Below are 20820 nucleotides of genomic sequence, written 5' to 3'. Positions count from 1 at the left end.
AGACTGCAGCTGTTTTCTAGATTCTGATCTAAGTAGGAAGACTGAGGACTAGTGCTGTTAGCCATCTCTTTGCTACAGGGCAATAGTTTCTAATATTTCCAAACTGTGGACAACCTCCCTTCCTCATGTTTTCAGTATTAAAAGATGGAGCAGACCACAGCCTCTCCACGTATAGTGGTTGTGCTTTAACCATCGACAGAGAAAACAGTAATGGTCAAAAGGTACTGGAAATGCTGGGATGCTCTTTTTTTTAGAATAAATTAAGTATTGGGGTGTCTGGGTGGCTCAGCCGGTTGAGCATCCAACTCGATCTTAGCTCAGGTCTCGATCTCAGGGTCATGAGTTCAAGCCTCATGTTGGGCTCCACGCTGGGCATGGAGCCTACTTAAAAAAATTATATAAATAAATTAAATAAGAAATAAAATAAATAAAATCTTTAAAAAAAAAGGATTGCTGCATGTACATATAATTAATCAAAATATTTAAGATTTTATTTATTTATTTGTGAGAGACACAGAAAGAGAGGCAGAGACACAGGCAGAGGGAGAAGCAGGCTCCCCACAGGGAGCCCAACGTGGGATTGGATCTCGGGACCCCAGGATCATGACCTGAGCAGCAAACAGATACTCAACCACTGAGCCACCCAGGTGCCCCTACATGCAGTGATTCTTTAAATGAATTTATATTTTATTTCCTGTTGCTGCTGCTGCCATACAGGAAAATAAACCAAGAAAACCTTCTAATTGGGTAAACCAGTTGTTTACTGTTATTAAAATAATAGAAAAAATCGGGGATCCCTGGGTGGCGCAGCGGTTTGGTGCCTGCCTTTGGCCCAGGGCGCGATCCTGGAGACCCGGGATCGAATCCCACATCGGGCTCCCAGTGCATGGAGCCTGCTTCTCCCTCTGCCTGTGTCTCTGCACCTCTCTCTCTCTCTCTGTGACTATCATAAATAAATAAAAAAAAATTAAAAAAAAAAAAGATTTAAAATAGTAGAAAAAATCCATGCAGTAAAAGATACATAGAAAGGCACCTCTTTATGTATACCTGTGGAAAATGGGATTACCTGTGTTTATTCTCTGACCCTCTCAATAGTCCTGAGACCATGCCAGGGTTCTGCAGGCCACAGGGTCCACTCTCCTGAAGTCAAAGAATAACCAGTGGGGAGGAGAGGCCTCATATTGAAGATGATCCCATTAGTAAGGAACACATATCCCTCACTCCTCAAGTTCCTATAAAGGGGGATTTCTCTTCTCTTGCCAGCTTGGGGTGTGTTTGAAGAGGTGCTGTTCCATCCCTCCTTTGGACAAGGGGAATTTTTCCGGTTATATTAAGGACAGTCTTTGAGCCAATGGGCCATACCTGGGTGGGGTAAGTTGTCCTCAAAGGTGGTCCAGAGCCACATTTATCCCCTCCACAGTGCTGCCTGCCTCAGGCTTCCTGGGTTGGGAAAAGCACAGCTCCTTTTGGGTTAGTCTGCATTTTGCCTGTCTCAGGCTACCCACAGTCTTCCCTTTGGGGAGGCAGCCTGTAGCCCATCTTTTCCTTCCCTTGCACTCTGGGGCCCTCTCCCATCATCCAGTGACTGGGTTTGTGAGGGACATCTTCCAAGCAAGCAGCTGGGTGAAGGCAATCCGAGTCGGCTTCATGGGCACACTCTTGCCACACACGGGGGCTGCACTTGAGATGCTAGGGGACAGCCCTCGTGGCCACATCTTCTGGTTGAATTCTCTGATTTCCCGGGGGTTGTCAGTTCTTCGTTCCCAGAGCGGATCCTCTGGTCCCTGTTTGACACCTCTGGCTAGAAGTCAGGGCACATCGTGGTAAAGAACATTCATATCTGATCCTCACGATGGCTTGTTAGAATAATAAGGAAAGGCGTAGAAAAGCCTCACTTAAATACAGCCTGTAATTGTACTTATAAAGTATTCCAAGTTTCACACAAGCCACACAAGAGAAAATCGAGAAGGCAGTTGTTTTGCTCTTTCCTGAGAAAGCTCAGCTGCAGGCACCCAGAGGCTACAGCCCTGCTAGCAGGGAGGGAGGACCTTGACTGGACAGAAAGAACCAGAAGGCATCAAACCCCAGTTATGCTAGGTGCAACCCCAGAAAGGTGACACATAGTTCTGCACTTCCATTGGTTCCCCTAATACCCCTGCCTCTCTCCTCCCTGCCTCAGCTTTGCACAGCTCACCAGAAAAGTCACCTGGGGACAGCAAATATAAATTTGTGTGTAAATATAGACCTGTGTTTATTTTATTTATTTATTTATTTATTTATTTATTTATTTATTTATTTATTTTTTATTTATTTATTTATTTTTAGACCTATGTTTAAGTATCACCTGTTAAACTAGAATTCCATTGATTACATTTTACCCATTCAAATGTTTAGTGTATTTAATAAGAAAAGACTGCTATTAATATAAGAAAGAAATCGTACTTAAAATATTTTAGGAGGCCGGTTCTTTAACAGATTTCCCAGGACCTGCTAACATTTGCGAGGGTACAGTGACTTGGGGAACGTGGTTTCTCTTACAACCAAATGTTAAGATCATGGTCTAATAATACTTACCTGGGATATAAATAGCATGACTGGGGCCACGCTGACCCATTTATCAGCCTAGGTGTTATTTCCCCTTAAGGGCCATCTTTGGACAGCCTTGAACGTGGAAGAACTCGGCTGGTAGGTGTCCCCGCCCCCCCGAGGGGGGGCAGGATGGAAGCCACGGACCTATGGCTGCAGTTAGTAAAACAACACACGTGCAAGAGGTCGAATCACTTTCTTTTAAAGTAAACAGGGTGTAGAGCTTTGGCTGTGACTTTTTTGCCTGGTTATCCTTGTTGCTTCCTCTGCCCACCGCTGGTGCCAAGCTCTTGGCGCCCTCCGGGTGACACCCCTTTCCACGCCTGCACATCACGCAGGGTTGCCCAGCAGGGAGCTGACGGCCAGAGGAGATGACGGGAGAGACCGCGCACCCCCAGGCTGGCCTGTCCCTTTCCCCTGCTCAGCAGCCAGAACCCGGCTGTAGGGCCCCCCAACCCCCGCCGTGACACTGGGGAGACTCACTGGCTTAAAAACATCCAGGAACGAACCTCTGGGGGATCTTCACCTAATCACTCATTCATTTATTCATGCAGACATCTCAGAGCTATTTATCCAATGCCTACTGTGTGCAACCAGTCTTAGTGCTGCAGATACAGCAGTGAATACACAGACACAAATCCCTGGCTTCATTTTAGTGAAGATGGACAGCACACAAAATAAATCACATTCTGAATTAAGTGAGGACTGCTCTAAAGAAAAATAAGGAAGAGGGATAGGGAATGTCAGGTGGGAGGCCTTGTTGCAAAGGTAACTTTCTCACAAAGACTGTGGTGAAGGTCACCAGTTGATGAGCCCAATCCACGCACACAGGTCTTTTTTTTTTTTTTTTAAAGATTTTATTTATTTATGAGAGACAGAGAGAGAGAGAGAGAGAGGCAGAGACACAGGCAGAGGGAGAAGCAGGCTCCACACAAGGAGCCTGACATGGGACTTGATTCCGGGTCCCCAGGATCAGGCCCTGGGCTGAAAGCAGTGCTAAACCACGGAGCCCACCGGGCTGCCCTGCCCACAAGCCTTCTAACCAGTTTTTGGTGCCTCATGCTTAAATAGGTGCCAACAGCCAGATCTCAAATGTTCAGGGCAGGGCACAGAATGGCCTTCAAATATAAAGCAGGAATAGAAAATAGGGACTCAGGGAGACTAGAGATAATGCAGGACTCAGAATACAGCTTTTAGAAAAGCTCCAAGTATAATTAGTATCTTTGAGAGATTTAAAAAAAAAAAAAAGGTGTTTGGATTTATAAAACAAGAACAAGAGGAAAAAGTAAAAAACAAGAACAAAAAACACAACTAAGAAGAACTCTGGGAAATAAAACAAATCATATTTGGAAAAAACTCAGTAAAAGTAAAAAATCACAATAATCTCAGATAAGCTATTGCATTCATGGAACTAAGACAATTCTATAAAAAAGGAACATTCAAATAACACTGGAGAGCTGTTGGCAGTTAAAAACCTGATGTCAGAAATGAAAAACTCACTAGGAAAATATGAAGATAAGGATGAGTAATTCCCTCCGGGGGGAAAAAAACAAACAAACAAGAGGAAATAGAACAAAAATTAAAGGGCAAGTCCAGGAAAAGCAATATTTGACTACTATGAGTTCCAGAAAGAGAACACAGAGAAAAATGGAGGGGAGGAAAGTATAAAATAACCCAATAAAATTGCCTCTGGACCCTCCAAGTTTCCATGTGGTCCCAAAACGTATGAAAAGAACTAGACCCTCACCAAGGCATATCACTGTGATATTTCAGAGCATGGGGCTTAAAGGGAAGATTTGATAACCTTCCAGAGTATCAAACAAATAAGAAAACCAAACAGGTCCTCTACCAAAGACTGAATCAGAATGGCCTCAGACCTAACAGCAGCACTGAAAACTAGACAACGGGCAGTGTCTTCAAACTTCTGGAGGAAAACGATTTCCAACTAGAAGCTATCGACAGGGGAACTCGGAGTCAAATATGAGGGTAAGCTAAAAAACATTGTTAGACAAGCCAGATTTCAAAAAAACATACCTTCCATGCTTTCTTAAAAGCCATGGAGTATATATGGTCTTCTGGAATAAAAAAGAAGGCTAAAAAAAGACAAAGGCACAATCTGCTCACTTTCATTTCCACGCTCCCCTTCTTTCCTTAGGTGTAGACCTCCGGGAGTTTTAGCTGGGCACGGGCCTTCCCAGTGGGGACCCATTGCAGCTCCCTGGGGGCCTAGACCGAGTTCTGGCCGATGGGCTGTGAGCAGAAGTGGTGCCTACAGCCCTTGGGGTGACTGTGACTCGGTGGAGCAAAGCCTCCGGCCTGCCTCTCGCCTGTCGGCAGAGAGAGAAACAAGCTTCCACCGTAGTGTGACGTCTTTGGTAAAGCAGATTAGCTGTAAGAAATATGTATGGAGGGCACCTGGGTGGCTCAGGGTTGAGCATCTGCCTTCAGCCCAGGGCATGATCCTGGGGTCCCGGGATCGAGTCCCACATCGGGCTCCCTGCGTGGGGCCTGCTTCTCCCTCTGCCTGTGTCTCTGCCTCTCTCTCTGTGTCTCTCATGAATAAATAAATAAAATCTTTAAATTAAAAAAAAAAAAAAAAAAAAGACATGGCAAGGGGGAAACAGGAGCTCGAGCCCAGGAGAGAAACCAAGTCCTCGGGGGACAGTGAAGCGAGCCGGGCCAGGCCCGAGAGGCGGCGGCCCAGAGCGGGCCGTGGAGGGCTCTCCAGTGTGGCCTGTCCTTCGTTTCCCGTGACGTGAGCGGAGAGCCCAGAAGAGCCCGCAGCACACGGTCACCTGAGGGTGCCTTGTGCGGGTGACCCTTTCATTCTTCCCACCACACCTGCCAGCTCAGCCCCCCCCCCCCCCCCGCCCCGAGGGCAGTGTGCTCTGGCGCCCCCCGGAGCTGGAGGTGGGCCGGAGAAAAGGCGCAGCGGCCCACTTCCCTGGACTCTGTTTCCCCGGGATGCCCAGTCCTCGTTCCCACGGGCGCTTTCCCCGGCACGCACTCGGGGCCACCCCTCGGGTACCGCCAGGGAGGTCGAGGCCCACCGTCCTCCCCAGGCCCGTGCACCTGATGGGGGGACCCCGCCCTTGCCTTACCCAGCCCGGCTGTGTTTGCTAACGCTTTTCAAAACTAAAATGTGTTGCTGAGGGATATTGAGGGCGTGAAACTACAGAGAAGCCCCAGCACGATTACAGCAGAAGTGAGCTAGTGACCCCCTCTGCGGCGGCGGGAGGGGGTACCTGTACCTCGGGAGGGGCGTCAGTCCCCGGAGGGCCTCGGTTCCACAGGCGCTTCATTCCTCAGCCTGGGAGCCAGACGTGTGGCTGATAGTTTACCCAGAACTGTGCGGTCTGCGCACTCAGACGTATTTCTAACTAGGCTCCAACGAAACTGATCCACGTGTGGTCAAAACAGGGCTTTGGGATGGGCGGAGAAGGAAGGGCGTCCCGTATTGTTTGACATCTTAAGCCTCGTGCCTGTATGGCTTTGATGAAAGAGATCGTCTGTGCTAGAAACTGGGCACACAGGATGTTTAGGTGGAGACTCTTGCCTTTGAGTATTTCTGAATCTGGCAAGAGAGAAGAGCAGTACAGAGCATTCATGGCAGTTCAGCCCTATGAGAGGGTTTGTTTTTTTTTTTTTAATGTCTATTCATGAAAGACAGAGAGAGAGAGAGAGGCAGAGACACAGGCAGAGGGAGAAGCAGGCTCCAGGGTCACACCCTGGGCTGAAGGCAGGTGCTAAACCGCTGAGCCACCCAGGGATCCCCGCTATGAGAGTTTTGAAGTACCTATATGTAGAGTGCTTTAGGACACGGAAGAGAGAGCAATGGCTTTTTTTTTTTTTTTTGCCAAAAGGTAGTGAGATGAGAGAGGAGGTACAGGGGAGATAGTCTGTAAATCAGGCCTTAAAGGAGAATTTTGGAAGTAAATCAAAGGTGAAGACGGTGTCTCAGGACGAAATGTGAAAGTGTGGGCAAACGGTCTGGAGGGGATTACACACTGTGCAGGTTGCCTACTGCACAACCTCCAGGGGGCAGCCCCAGTGTTGTGCAGTTCATAACCTGCACAATCATCCACAGCAACCTGGTTGAAGGGTATTAGGTTAAGAAAGAGAAAAATAGAATGTGAAATGAAACTGTTATTGATTCTAAACATTATTCATTAGGTTAGTCTTGACATAGTCAAATTGTCATTTCAATAAGAAATTTGAAAATCACACGACCCATTTGTACTCAGTGAAGGAAAATAGCATGTGCCTTTATTTATAATGGTAGGGGACAAACATGAATACAGTTTGAATGCGGTGTACTTCACATTAACATGATTCCTTAAGGTATTGAGGATATAGAAAAGAAACAGACAAAAATCACCATCATTTAACCATTCACATTAGGAACAGCAAAATTAATATTGCATTTCTAGAACAAACTGCACCATAAGAGTGGAGGGGGAAAAAGGAGAGAGAGAGAGAAAATCATTTAGGACCACGCCTCTCAAGTATGGCCACTTTCATAGACGTATTCTAGGGAGAGGGGTTTGCAAGTTTTCTGTGATAACATTTTAGATGTTGTATTTTACTTTTGTTCATAATCTAAACAAGTTAAGACACACTTATTGAGGATTACCTGTATGACCACCGTGCATAAGAGAGATGCCCCATGAAGGCAGCAGCTGTGCTTATACCCCTATCTCTGTGGCACCAAGTGAAGACCAACTGCGCTTAATTTTTCATGTGTTTCTCAAATTGGGTCCTCTAGACCCTTCCTGGAATTGTTGAACATTTCCTAGGAGCTCTCTGAGTTGTCTAGGTTAAGAACACTGATTCGGAGCAAAGATTCTCAAGATAGGGTGGAGTGGGGTGGGGATCATGACTGGAGAAACATGTAGCTTGAAAAAGCATATCAAAATACCTGTTGCTTTCATGATGCAAATTCTATAAAGTCAAATTCAACAAAGTAACTTTCAGGCAGTAGCAGAAAACCAGTTACAGATTCATCCTAAACTTGGATCAACTTGGGATAAACTTGGTTGAGAAACACTGGCTCTGAGGTAGAAGAGTCCTAGCATATGGAGAGCGGTCAGGAGGAGACACGTGCCAAAGAGAAAGGACACCTTTTGGGTCACTGAGTGAATCCCAAGCCATAGCTTGTCATGGTCTTTTGGAACCCAAAGGGCCAATCGAGAAGAAACATAAGATACCCATCAACTTTCTCAGACCTGTGGTTTGGGGCAAGTTGGTCCACTTTTAATACTGAATCAAAAGAACAAAAAGCTATTTTTGCCCAGAGCCCCCTCACTCCCCCCCCCTTTTTTTTTTGGTTAACATATTTCAGAATTTTAAATAAACAGTTGGTTGCTGTGGCTGTTAGCCCCGGATCCATCCGCCAGGAAGTGTGGTTATCATTTGAAATGCCATCCAGCTCTCAGGGGGATATCATCCTGGGGTCTGCTCTGCCAGGGAAACAAAAGTCAAACAAGTGGATTTTCTTGGAAAGGTAAATTCCCCTCATTTTTTTTTCCATTACCACAACACTTACTCTTGCCTTTTAAGCACATTCTGTTACAAATGGCCCTGAGCTACAGTTGGCAGTAAAATAATGAGATCCTAGAACGCTGGAGGACAATGCAAATAGACCTTGTGAATAAGGGGAGCGCTAAGCCCCCCCCCCAACACAGAGGTAGTTGGGGAAATGGTCTTTCATATCTTCCCAGCAAAGTCATTAGTTTTCTTCCATTTTTACTCTAAGCCTAAATTGCTCCAAAGTGTTCCAGAATAGGAAACATTTAGCACCACAGTTAATTGGGGTTTGAGTACTCGGATATGTGGGGTGAGGCCAGAAAGCTACACAAGCAGACGTGGTGTTCACTTGCTGCGAGGACGTTGTAGAATTGTGATTAGGAGCTTCCTAAAACTGACTACTTCATTTCAAGGTACTCAATTTTTTTTTTTTAACTTCTGTTGCTATTTTGAGTGACCACCACAAATGACACACACACATTGCTCAAGGGTAAATTAATTCACGGGCAATAAATACCTCCCAAAGATATTTTGGTCTATGAACCATACATTGGTCAAAGTCTCCTTTGACTTAAAAAAAAAAAAAAAAAAAGACAACTGAGTCTCTCTGCTTGTGAGTCAGTGGAACTGGCCTACTTAGCATCTAGTGAACAGTAACAAGAGCTGGGGCAAGACCCCAAAAGTACCCCGGTTCTGTTTTGAAGAGTTCATCACCCCGTGGCTTTCCATTCAGCCAAGGGTCTCCTTTGAGTGGCAACTGTAGGAAACTTTGTTCTGACATTTGGTAAGCCGATCAGATTGAACTGATTTGCAGTGTAAACACAGGTAATGCCAAATTACCTCGTTTTCCACACTGTGTTTAGAATAATCCTAATTATTTACCATGGCCTGTGCGCCCTGGCGCCTGCCCCCATCTCTTGCTACTCTTCCTTCTCATTGCACTTCACTCAGTCTGTTCTTGCTTTCTGTTCCTTGGATAGTCCATACTTGTCAGCTCAGGGCCTTCGCACCTGCTGTTTCCCTGGCCCTAAAAGCTTTTTGGCCTTATCTTTACATGGCTGCTCCTTATCAAGCAGGTCCCAGCTCCGCCAGCTGAGAAAGGCCTTCCTTCACCCTATTAGCTACATTTCCTCCTACCCCCTGCCTTGTTCCATCACGTTATTCTGTTAATTTGTTTCAGGAATTATTTGCTTATTTGGTTTTGGTGGGTCCACCTCTCTAGAACAGAGGTTCCGTGTTAGCATTTGGCTCATCCCTCTACTCTCCGTCCCTCACACAATGTGTGCACATAGTAAGTGCTCAGTAAGCATCTGTGAAATGAAGGTCGAGTGAAAGGATTTCCTCCTGTCCACACAATCTCTTTGCAAAATAGGAAACTCATAAATGACATCGCAGTTCTTTAAGTCACCCCACATCACTCTTTCTCTAGCTGAACTGCCTTTCTGGAGGGTAATAAAATCCAGGAGAACTCTGTCATCTCCCGGTGTCCCTGGCCGGCACCCCACCCTTCTCTCACCTGTAATTATTGCAGAGCTCCAATCTGCTGTAGCCGCTTGCACAGTTCCCCACTCTGATTCATTTCTATCAGATCGCTGCAGCCACCGATACAGTCTCTTCCGATAAAGACCCGAGGCACCTAAAAAAGCAAGCAAACCAAGATGGGTAAGGAGTGTCACTATTTGGTTAGAAAGAATGACAATTTTTTTTCCTTCCTTTAAAAGTTTCCTGTGATTCCAAAGCTTTTAAAAATCGCTTTACAACCTCCTCTTGCATATTCTTTCAGGTCGGAACTTTGCTGTAATCGTAAAATTATTCACCAAAGAATGTTCCTAGGCCACGGTGTTCTTCATGTGGAGGATGCTGTGCGTTGAGATGGTCTAACTTGTCAACATAACTTAAAATTTTCGTTCTCGAGAAACACAGTTCAGGGAAAGAATTTTGGTTGCTGCAGCTAGACCACCCTGGTTGCATTCTGGTTTCTCTGTAGCTGGGACCACACCGGAGCCCTGACGCTGAGCCATGACAACCGGGAAGGAGTTGGTTTCTCAACACAGCTAGAAAAGCATCTGCATCAGGTCCCAGCCCCTGACTGTAAGATTCCCAGTCCGTCAGAGTCATCTGTCTCTGTTGTGAGCTCTGTCCTCAGCTGGGGAAGGGGGGTATCGGGCTCCCCCGTTTTCTGTCTCCGGCCTTTCATAATATGTTCAAGTGCTATGGCTCTGGGACGGAGGGCTACTTTGGTTTCACCCCTGGCACGTGTGGGTCACCCGAGGCAGGCCAGGCCGGCAGAGTCATTACACCTGCCAAATGCAATCGTCCCCGGTCACACTCGGGCTCCCTCCGTGGTGCTTCCAGAGTGTTTTTAGAATCCCAAGGGAGGAGGAAGTCCTCTCACGGTGGCCCAGACCACTTCCAGGCTAACTTGTAAAGAAAAGCTGACAGGCAGTGAAGAAACAAGCGCAGGACAGGTCACCTGACTGTCAGAAGCCAGCAGGCCCTCTTCCTGAACCCTAGGAACCTACCAGAAGGGGCAGGAGAGATGAAAGACAGAGGGCAGCGAACGTACCTTCAAAGCTCTTGATTTTCCTCAAAAAGGCATAACAAGTCAAGTGAATTTTTTAAAAACACGAGGGAGATGAGAAAGAGGGCTGAATCACTACTTCAGGTAAGTTTTTACCGTGATTTTATTAAGAAGGGGTTCTGGGTGGGAGTGAGCTTTACAAATCAAGGCCAAATAGTAAAAGAACCTGCACTACATTTCCAGGGCTACTTCCTGTGCCTGGAGACTGGGCACGAGCACACCGAACTGCATCCCAGTGACGAAGCGCACGGATGTCCTCTCCAGTCCCAGACAGCAGCGCCTGCTCCACTCGCCACCGGGGCCCTGTGGCCACTTCCTGGGTGGGAAACTTAGCAAGGCAACGTATTTTTATCAGCAGACGGAACAGCTATGGGAAGATGAGGGCAGAAATCTAAGTTTTCCTTTGGGTCCTGTCCATTATTTTAGAAAACCCAAAGCTCCCACTGCTCCAAATTATTGGGGATCTTTTGGCTTTTGTCACCCTGGGAACACAAGGCGGTGGTCAGGGTAGCAGCAACTGCAACAGAGCCCCGGTGTAATTGTAATGTCACTGTACTGCAGAGCTCCTTCTTCAGAGGCATTGCCTGATGAAATAGAAATCATCTGAGCTTTATTTATTTGAGGGAGAGAGGGCGGGAGGGAGTGAGGGAGCATGCGTGCTGGCACTCACACAGGAGTAGGGGGAGAAGCTGAGGGGGAGGGAAAGGGAGGAGGAGAGGAATCTCAGGTGGACCCTGCACTGAACGTGGAGCCCGGCGCAGGCCTCAGCCTCATGACCCTGAGATCATGACCTGAGCTGAAACCGAGAGTCAGACACCTCACCGACTGAGCCCCCCAGGCACCCCGAAATCATGTGAGCTTTAAACAAGCAGATGCAGTCACTCTTGAACTTCTATATTTTCAAAGAGAGCGGAGCGGTTGTCACTACGCCTCCCACTTGCCACATCCCCACCTCCGACCGGGCTGTTGGCCGAGACGGTTTGAACCCGTTGGAAGGAGGCCCTGAGGAGCAAGGGGTCCTCACCGTAGGCCCCACCTGGCAAAGCAGCTGGTCTGCCTGCGAGCCCAGAGGCCCCCCTGTCCTTACGCCCACCCCCCAGGGGAGGCCACAGCGCAACCACTTAAAGCACAGCAGTTACTGGGACCTGCGACAGAGGCTGGGCTCCAGGCTGCACGTGCCAGTGTGGGAAGCTGTGGTGACCCGGCTGCTATCTGCTGAGGAAGGTGAAGACACCCGTGCTCTGGGGGCTCCCCTGCAAGCCCCAGCCCCCTCTTCCAGGAACTTGAGCGCCTCTTTCTGTCAAGCAGCAGAGAGACAACTGCCACCATTCAAACAAGCCGCAGGACCCTGGGGCCTGGACTTCCCTGGTGCACCTTGCCCCTCCCCAGCCCGGCTCCAGGTGCCCGGAGACAGACCCTGCTGCTTCCCAGACTCTTCACCACCTCCCTGGCAATGCCCCGGGTGCTGCCACCAGCAGTTTCCAGCTGAGTAACTGCTAGAGCCTCGAGATGTCTCCCAGCTCCAGGCTGGCCTTCCTGCGCTCACTTTCCCCCACAGACCCACGCTTTCAAAACTCAGGTTGGGTTACTCCCCTGCTCACAACTCTTTAGTGGGATCTCGTTGCACTTCCGAAGCCACAGTCCTTGGGACAGCCTGAAAAGCCTTCCCGGCTACACCCCACTGCCTCATCTCCTCCTCCTGACTCACAGGGCTCCAGCCACACAGGCCTCCTTGCCAGGCATGTTTCTACCACAGGACCTCTGCACCTGCTCTTCCCACTCCCTGGAATATTCTGCCACTAAATTTCTGCATGCATGGCCCTCTCACCTCCCTTAGAGACCTACTAAAATCAGCGAGGCCCTGATGGCTCTGCTTAAAACTGTACCTTGATGCCTACTGTCCACCTCCCTTTCCTCCCCAGAGCAGTGATCACACTGGCCACCTTCCAACAAACTGTTTTATTACTTCTTGTGATTACTAGAATGCAAGTTTCACAAAGGCAGGAGTTTTTGTTTGTTCTGCTCCTGGCACTTTCCCAATGGCCAGAAAAGTGCCGCTATATGTAGTTGGTGCTTAAAAAACTGCTGCATCCAACAAAATTAACCTTCAGAAGTGAAGGAGAGATACTTTCTCACATAAGCAAAAATGGGGGAACCTTGTTGCCAGTAGAGCTGCCTTGCAAGAAATGTTCACAGGAGTTCTTTAGAGGGAAGGAAAAGGTTACAGGTCAGAAACTCGGATCTACATGAAGAAAGGAAGAGCATAAGAGAAAGAATAAATGAAGATGCTGAGCCAGGAGCTTTGGCCAGAGCAAACCCCAAACACTTTCTCCAAGTACACGGCCTGATTGAAGACATGGGCTCCGGGCATCAGTCAGGTCCTGCTGGGCTCCTACTGTGTGCCCGTCGCCGGAGGTCATCACAGGGAAAGGAACACAGCAACTACTTCCAAGTGTCTAGTCTCTTCAGGTATAAACCCTTCCTTATGAGGGAACGTGAAGCACACACCGTAAAAGGATCTGTTCTCCCCTTTGGAGGAATGCATTCAGGACCCCGGAACCCATGGAAGGCCCTTTTAAAAATTCAAAAACAGACTTAAAAGACTACAAGACAAATTGTTGCTTTATGAAGAAATAGGGAAAAACAATGTGTCGAATGCAGGAAGAGGTTTCTCCTGCTAAAAAGATGCTGCTAGGCTGACAAGCGGCTCTCAAGATTTGTTGGATGTTGGAATTTTTTTTCCCCCTTGGTAGGAAATAAATTATTTTTTCCAGCCTTATTAGGTATAATGAACAACTAAGTTTGTAGATATTTAAGGTCTACAACGTTATGGTTTGGTAATACATGCACATTGTGAAATGATCACCGCGATCAAGTTAATTAACACGTCCACCACCGCACATAGTTAACTTTTTATGTGTGTGGTGAGAACACTTCGGTCTCCTCCCGCAGCAAACCGCAAGCATGCAGGACAGTATTAACGACAGTCCTCACGTTGCCCACGAGATCCTCAGAACTTCCCCATCTCTGGGACAGACCTTGTACCCTTCAGTCTGGGGGTCTTCACAACTATTGATGCCTGGCTCCCACCTCCAACGTGTGGCTGAACTGGTGAGGGGAGTGACCTGGGCAGCCGGAGTTTTTACAGCATCTTCGTGTGATGCCAACGTGCAGCAACATCTGGGAGCCCCCGCCGCGAGGCACGCACCCATCACGGGGTCCCGGGCAGTGCTGGCGCTGCTCTCTGGCTCGCAGGCCCGGGGCAGCCCGCCCAGCTGGTCCCTAAGCAGCTGGCGTCTCTAACCACGATGGCCTCCGCTGCAGGACCTCTGCTCAGGCCCAGGAGTCCTCAGCTCACAGCGGGGGCCCCGGGAGCAACAGGGCCACAGGTGTAGCCTCCCTCTGTGCCAACAGACTGATGGCTGAGGAGAGGCGCGAGAAACACCCCCCGCCCCCCCCCCCCCCCCCCCGCCCCGCGTGCTTCCTGCTCAGAACTCAGATAAAAGCCTGGGAGTCCAACTGAAGCAGGTAATGTGCTTCTGCAGACACAGTGTCCGAGAGGATGCGCATCCTGAAGGGGGCTGGGGTGGGGGGGTGGCCGGTGGCCCCTGCCCCACCCGGTGCCAGATCTGGCCATACCCCCCAGAAGCTGGGGGTGCTGAGGAAGAGGAAGCCTTTCCAGGTAGAGAAAAGCAGTTCCTAGAGGGCCTCACAATCTATGGGAGCCAAGGGGACTTGGAAGTCCCCTGCCTGTCTGGTCTGGTGGCCGAAGGTCCTTGAGGATCCCCGAGGTGGCGCCTCGCCCAAGGTCACGTTGCAAGCCATTGTGAAATCCAGGCTGGGACTCTGGCCCCTGAACTCCCTACCAGGGCGGGCCTGGAAACATCTGTAACATGGAAGAAGGAGCAAATCGTGACCCTTTCCAGGGGAGGGAGTGAGTTAAGATAGGGAAGAGGGAGCTAAGGGCCTTGTTAAAGGGCGCTTAGAGGGAAGACCGAAGGCGGCAAGTCCCCCTCGGCCGGATGAACTCGGGAGAGGGCGTTCAACGCGCAGGTCACACTTGCCCCCGCGCCCCACTTCCCACCCCGGCCGCAAGCTGCAAACTGTCATTTCCCGGCAGTGCTTGAAACAAAGGCCGGCGGGGACAGCGCTGGGGCCGCGAGCCTGACGCACCGCACCGGGTCCGCCGCCTCGGGCTGCAGCCCAGCTGCCGTCCCCCTTGGGGTCCTCGCCTAGAGACCCCCCAGCGCCCCGGGGCTGCAGCCCAGCTGCCATCCCGGCGGGGTCCTGGCTTAGAGACCCCCCAGCGCTCCAGGGCTGCAGCCCAGCTGCCGTCCCGGCGGGGTCCTTGCCTAGAGACCCCCCAGCGCCCCGGGGCTGCAGCCCAGCTGCTGTCCCGGCGGGGTCCTCGCCTAGAGACCCCCCCAGTGCCCCGGGACGGCAGAGACCCCCCAGTGCCCCGGGGCTGCAGCCCAGTTGCCATCCCGGCGGGGTCCTTGCCTAGACCCCCCAGCGCCCCGGGGCTGCAGCCCAGCTGCCGTCCCCATTGGGGTCCTCGCCTAGACGCCCCCCCCCAGCGCCCCGGGGCTGCAGCCCAGCTGCCGTCCCCATTGGGGTCCTCGCCTAGACGCCCCCCCCCCAGCGCCCCGGGCCGCGGCGCATCCCCGCTCAGCCCCACAGGGAAAGGGAATGGGGGCGGGGGAGCTCCGGCCCGGCCTCGGGGAACCCACCGTCCTGGCGCCCGTGAGCTTTTCCAGATAGTCTTGAATGCTGCTGGTGTCGCCCGCGGCCGTGATGTCGACGAATTCCAGAGCCCCCGGCCGGAGGGGCAGCGCGCCGAGCAGCTCCTGGGCCCTTCGGCAGTAGGGGCAGGTGGGCTTGACGAACACCACCACCTTCCCGGGCTGCAGCCTGCTGCTCACGAACGCCTGGGCCATGCCGACCGCGGCCCCGGCTCGGCTCCTCGGCTCGGCGGGCGCCCGGGCAGCTGGGCTGGAAGCCGGGCCGCGGCTGGCTCGGGTGTCGTGTCGGGGCCGCCCCGGGGCGGGGCTCGCCGGCGGCCTGCTCCGGTTTTAAAGAGGCCGCTCCGCGTGCTCGGCCGCAGGCTGGGGTGGACCCTCGGCTGGGGTGGACCCGGGGCTCTGCCCCGCAGGCGGCGTGGTCCGCCGCTTTCCCCGGCCGCCCGCCCTTCGGGAGAGCCTGGGCAAGTCACCGGGGTGGGGGGGCATGACGTCTGCGGGGGCGACATGACGTCTGCGGGGGGGCATCACATCCGCGGGGGGTGGGGCATCACATCTGCAGGGGGGCATCACGTCCGCGGGGGGGCATCACGTCTGCAGGGGGATCAAGTCTGCAGTGGGGGCATCACGTCTGCAGGGGGAGCATGACGTCTGCGGGTGGTCATGACGTCTGCAGGGGGGCATCGCATCCGCGGGGGGTGGGGCATCACGTCTGCAGACCAGCACCGGGGAGGACACGGAGCCGGCACTGGCTTCTCGCCGCCAGGTCCCCGCGTCTTCACGCAGAAGCAGGATCACTCACGAAACACTGAGATCATCTTAGAGGAAGTGAAACCCAAATTGTGACTCTGCTTCCCATCTTGACGTGGCTCCCAGGGCTTGGTGGCTGGCCTGGTGGAGGGGTGTTTGCGGCCTGATTGCTCTCGGGGAGCTAGTTCCCAACCCTTAAAAAGTCTCCACGGAGGAATCTGGTCTTGCAACCTGTCTCCCTGCGATGTCGGGTCAGGTCCATTTGTGGCAGCAGCGGAGGAGGGGGGGTGTCAGCTCAGCAGGCCCCGAGTGACCCTGGCTTTTCACAGGCCATCAGCTAGTGCCTGCCTTGGGGACACCTGCTTCCCCGTTGCCACAGCCTTGGAATCTGTGACCCTTGAGCACCGCCTTGCCATGAAAGCGCGTTCCAACACGCACCCGGATTTCACACTGCGGGTTCAAGGAGGGTATTTTTCTGGGTGACCCTCGGATGGTGGCCGTTCGGTTTCACCGTTTGGGGAATGCAGCGGTGCAATGACTCGGCCACCACATTCACGTCCAGGGTCCTGAGACACAGAGCAGGGGCTGCGTGGTGTTCTGGCCTGTGCGGCCGCAGTGCTCCTAGGCCTTCCGTTCTAGGCCCTTCTGACCCCTCAGGGCGCAGTAAGTTAAATAAATACACCAAGGAAAAAACCCACCTTTAGAAGTGAATCCTTTTCTGCGGGAAGTTCTACGCTGAAGCTGGGGTGGGGGGCAGTGAGGGGCGCCTCCACCCCAGGGGGGGGGGATCAGGGACTGGGCCACGGGAAGAAGGTGGACTCCCAGATGCAGCTGTGATCGTCACTAAGATCAAATGGCAGAGGGAGAAGCCTAGAGTTCGAGTCACATAGAGGAGCTCCCCAGGGAGCTCCCGGCCATGGACAGACCGGGCTTCGGGGGGCCTGGGGCAGCTTGCGGGGTCACCTCCCCCCTGCAGAAGCACAGGGCCGGTTCTCTGGCCTCCACCACCCCCCTTCCTTTAGGGGGCTCTCCCCGGGTCGGGGTCTCTCCAGGGACCTCAGGGGTGCTGTTTTCTGTTCCCCGGGGCCTGGGGTTCATGGGCAGACCTTGCACCTGGCTGTTCCCTCTTTGCTCACTGTCTGGGCCGCCCTGTCGCTCTCTGTGCCTCTTTTTTCAACAGCTGCAGGCACTGTTCCTTGTTAAAAACCATCATCACGGCCAGCTTTCATCTCCTTTGACCCTGCTCACCTGGCTCTACCCCTTGCCAACAGCCAGGGCTCAGGAAACTTGCTGTTGGCTTGCCCTCCGTAGTCCTCGCCACCACCTCCCACTGTCCCCCGCTTGCTGCGATCTGACCTCCTCATCTGCCTACCATCCTGCTGACGCTCCTCTGCTGAGTCACAGGGTGGCCAGGTTTCCTGACAGCCTATCTGCAAAGTGTGGGTGTGCAGGGAGCGTTTGGTAAGCTGGTGGAGTGGACACAGGGTCCCCGGGGGGCTGGGTCCCTGGGGCAGAGACTGGGATCACAGGGAGACTGTCTTCCGCCCCAGGCTCAGCCCTGGCCTTGGGACAGATGGCCACCTGCCGAGAAGGCATTGGCCTGAGGCGCTGTGTGAGCCACGGAACTCCAACAGATGACAAGTAGGGGGTGTCCTCTTCCTTTCTCAGAAAATGCCGTGGCTCCCGCTCAGGGAAGAAGTCAGAAGAATACTCCGCTGCTTTGGCGTCACCAAGGTGTGTGGCTTTGGCAGAGCAAGAGACGGAGGCCCTGCGCCAGGGGGGCTGCGGGGGGCCCTGGCGTCAGATGGGGGTGTGGGGGCCAGCACGTGGACACTCCGCTCGGGCCTGTGCACCCCACTCCCAGGGCCTCAGAGAAACAACGGGAAGCGAAGACTCGTTTTCAGGGAGTCCTGGCTCTGCAGAGGGTTGGCCACAGGCCGGTGATGCATGTGAAACGGTGGCTCGTACTGCCTGTGTGACCTCGCGTGTACCACGGGCTGATGGGGCCCGGGGAAATCTGGCCACAAATGAACATTTTTCAGGCCTTTTCCTGACTTGCCGCCTTTGCAGGTCACCATCCCCTCTTGAAGCTCTCTTCTTTGAAGAGTCATTTTCCTGTATCTCTGGGCATCCTGTCTCACATTCTTTCTCAAGAATTTTGCCCACACATGTGGTCTATCCTGTGGCTTGGTCGTCTTCTCACTGTCACTCACCACCATCCCACACCCTCCTTGAAAGACGTCATCTGCCCACGTGGCTCCAGCTAGCACCTGTTTGCTGATGAGTACTGAGTTTATTTTTCTTATCTAGATTTTTCTCCTGAGCCTCAGGAATGGATAGCTCGTGGCCTATGGAGAAGACCCACTGGGGGTTCCTAAGGCATGTTAGCCTCAGTGTGAGCAAAACCGAAGGCACCCTCCTCTCTTCCATACCTACGTATGTTCCCATGAGCTCCAGCACCTGCCTTGTTGACCTGGGAGGGTCTGTACTCCACTCCCTGCCCCCCCAACCCCGCCCATGCCCCTGCTTTTGTTTATACAGAGTGATCAGACTAAGGATTTGGCCTCCCCTGTACCCCTCTTTCATCCTGCCTGCCGGCCTTCAACCAGCCCTCATCAGTTCTCTGTCAGATTTTGTTAGCATCTCCATCTTGGCCTCGCAGCTGGAGACAGATGGAAAGGTAAGGGCTCCCCCCTGGGCTGGGCCTCGGATCTCCTTGAAGGGGTTCTTGGGTACTTCGAGGGAAAGCACATGGATTTAGATTTCAGAGCATCACACAGAATATAATTCCCCAGTTTGTTTGTTTTTTTATAGCCCTAGCCTCCAACTGGATATCTCAATTTGGATGTTTTAGGTGTAAATTAACAGAAGACCCAGTTAAAACTAGTTTTGATTAGGGCTTTATTTTCTTTGGCTCTCAGGAAGTTGGGAGGGAGGAAGGTGGCTCCGAGGGTCAGTGATCAGGGGCTCTGGGGAGACGTCTCTGGGATTTCCTGGGTCCTTCCCTGGTGGCTGCAGCTGGTCCAGCCATCATCTGTACACCTGTGTTCAAAGGTGGGAGGTACAGGGGGCACAGGCAGGGCATTCCTCCTTCCATGCTTTTTCCCCAGCAGACTTGCCTTATATCCCCTGGGCCGGAACTGGTTCGCTTGCCCACCCCATAGTCAGGGTCTCTCTTTCCCGAACACTTTGCTGAGTTCTCTGGACCAGCGGGAAGAGATCAGTAGTCAGCCTTCCCCTGGACCGCATGCGGCACTCTGATTTTATTGTCCACTACCCCCTTTCACCATCAAGAGCAGGGGGTGCTTTCCCCCATGCTTCTCAAGGTAGCTGCATCAGAGGCAAGGGGGGCATTTCTGTCCTGCTTAATTACTCTTGTGTTTCTTAGAAGGATGACTTTGGCCACAAGGAACAGAAAGCCCAACTCAAACTGGTTTGAATGATAATATAGATCTTTTTTTTAATCCTCCAGGAATAGGGCCAGCTTTATGGCGGGCATAATTCAGTGGCCTTGACTCCATCTGCCTGCCCTTGGCCTGGGATGGGTTCACCCTCGGCCTGGTGGTGGGATGCCTCAACTCTGTGAACAAAAATGTCCTGAGGAAGCTAGAAGTTTTCCCACAGTAAGCCTCCCCTTGTATCACTGGTCCGAACTGTTGCGTAGGCTCACTTCGGGCCCAGAGATTAGCAAGAGGAATGGGGTGACTCTGCTTGTGGAGAAGATCAGGCCAACTGCTGGAGGGAGATGGTTTCAGCTTGTCCCGAGGGGACGGGCTCTGCTGGGGAGGAGTGGACTCCGGAGCGAAGCTGCAGCTCTCGAGGAAGAAGGAAGGGGAAGATGCATGCCAGCGGGGCAACCTGCAGTTTTCATGGCCAACTCTCAGGGCAAACTTCTTAGAAGCAGTCAGCCGCCAATAGGAACTTCATCTTGCTTAGTCGGACCAAGCTGAAAACACTGAAATCAAAGATGGGCCGCTTCTCCTGTTCCACGCAGTATGTTTTTTTTACTGAGGTGCAGCGCCTTCCAGGCCTAAATGTTTTTTTAGCAGTTTCCTGTTACTCCTTGCCCAAGGCAGCTCATCAAAATAATGCAATAAATAAATATCCCCCTATAGCAGGTACCTGCCGTTTGCAGATAGGAGAGCAGACTCGGGGAGTTTGCAGACTACTTAAAATCACAAGTGACCACTGTTGAGTTGGCGGTTTGAAGTCTACCAAGCGGAGCAAGGATGCCCCGGTGGGAGCGAGGGGCCGGGCAGATGTACAGTTGTGGAGCTTCGGGAGCCAGTGTCCAAGCTGGCCCTCGGTGCTACTGGCCTCCTGGAATTTGTATCCTGTGTGGTGGGCCCCTCTTGCATTGATAGGGCTGCCATTTATTAACCAACAGGATGTTGTAGGAATGATGGATGTGACTTCTGAGAGTAGGTCCTAAAAGACATTGTGGGGGTGCTTGGGTGGCTTAGTTGGTTAAGTATCCGACTCTTGATTTTGGCTCATGTCATGATCTCAGGGTCATGAGACTGAGCCCCACATCGGGCTTTGTACTCAGTGTGTAGTCTGCTTGTCCTTCTCTGCCTGCTCCCCTCCTCTGTCCTTGTTCTCCCTCTCTTTCTCTAAAATAAATTATATATATATATA

At 51.9% G+C, this 20820-nt stretch overlaps 1 protein-coding gene and 2 long non-coding RNA genes across 7 annotated transcripts in view; 2 read left to right on the top strand and 1 right to left on the bottom strand.

Annotated features, from left to right (window-relative positions):
- Nucleotides 1-11348, top strand: part of LOC140612850 (uncharacterized) — a 20232-nt gene extending 8884 nt beyond the window's left edge. Inside the window, exons 2-4 of the long non-coding RNA XR_012013961.1 lie at nucleotides 10100-10203; nucleotides 10627-10777; nucleotides 10877-11348. This is a non-coding gene — a long non-coding RNA (uncharacterized lncRNA). The remainder of the gene's footprint in view (nucleotides 1-10099; nucleotides 10204-10626; nucleotides 10778-10876) is intronic.
- On the bottom strand, nucleotides 6820-15878 carry GLRX (glutaredoxin). 2 transcript variants are annotated; one of them, XM_072791008.1, is made up of 3 exons: nucleotides 15424-15878; nucleotides 9629-9748; nucleotides 6820-8040 (listed from the first exon to the last, which is right to left on the bottom strand). In XM_072791008.1, the coding sequence occupies exons 1-2, from the start codon at nucleotides 15628-15630 to the stop codon at nucleotides 9635-9637; spliced, it is 321 nt and encodes a 106-aa protein (XP_072647109.1). In that variant the 5' UTR covers nucleotides 15631-15878; the 3' UTR covers nucleotides 6820-8040; nucleotides 9629-9634. The 2 variants fall into 2 exon arrangements, with proteins under 2 accessions (XP_072647109.1, XP_072647101.1); XM_072791000.1 differs by having other exon boundaries at nucleotides 6820-8045; nucleotides 15424-15868.
- On the top strand, nucleotides 14170-20820 carry LOC140612847 (uncharacterized). 4 transcript variants are annotated; one of them, XR_012013956.1, is made up of 6 exons: nucleotides 14170-14221; nucleotides 17363-17643; nucleotides 17851-17916; nucleotides 18493-18618; nucleotides 18724-18862; nucleotides 19655-20820. It is a non-coding gene; the product is annotated as an uncharacterized lncRNA (long non-coding RNA). The 4 variants fall into 4 exon arrangements; XR_012013957.1 differs by lacking the exon at nucleotides 14170-14221 and having other exon boundaries at nucleotides 16992-17643; nucleotides 18513-18618; XR_012013955.1 differs by lacking the exon at nucleotides 14170-14221 and having other exon boundaries at nucleotides 16992-17643.

The sequence above is a fragment of the Canis lupus genome, chromosome 2 (genome assembly GCF_048164855.1).
Source record: "Canis lupus baileyi chromosome 2, mCanLup2.hap1, whole genome shotgun sequence".
Taxonomy (NCBI): domain Eukaryota; kingdom Metazoa; phylum Chordata; class Mammalia; order Carnivora; family Canidae; genus Canis; species Canis lupus.
Note: the sequence above shows the minus strand (reverse complement) of the source record. Positions and strands in the feature narration are given on the sequence as shown.

Coding starts and splice junctions, on each gene's coding strand:
- GLRX (XM_072791008.1), bottom strand. CDS start 15,630: ATGGCCCAGGCGTTCGTGAGCAGCAGGCTGCAGCCCGGGAAGGTGGTG. Junction 9,749..15,423: donor AGCTCACGGGCGCCAGGACG/GTGGGTTCCCCG, acceptor TTGCTTTTTTAG/GTGCCTCGGGTCTTTATCGG.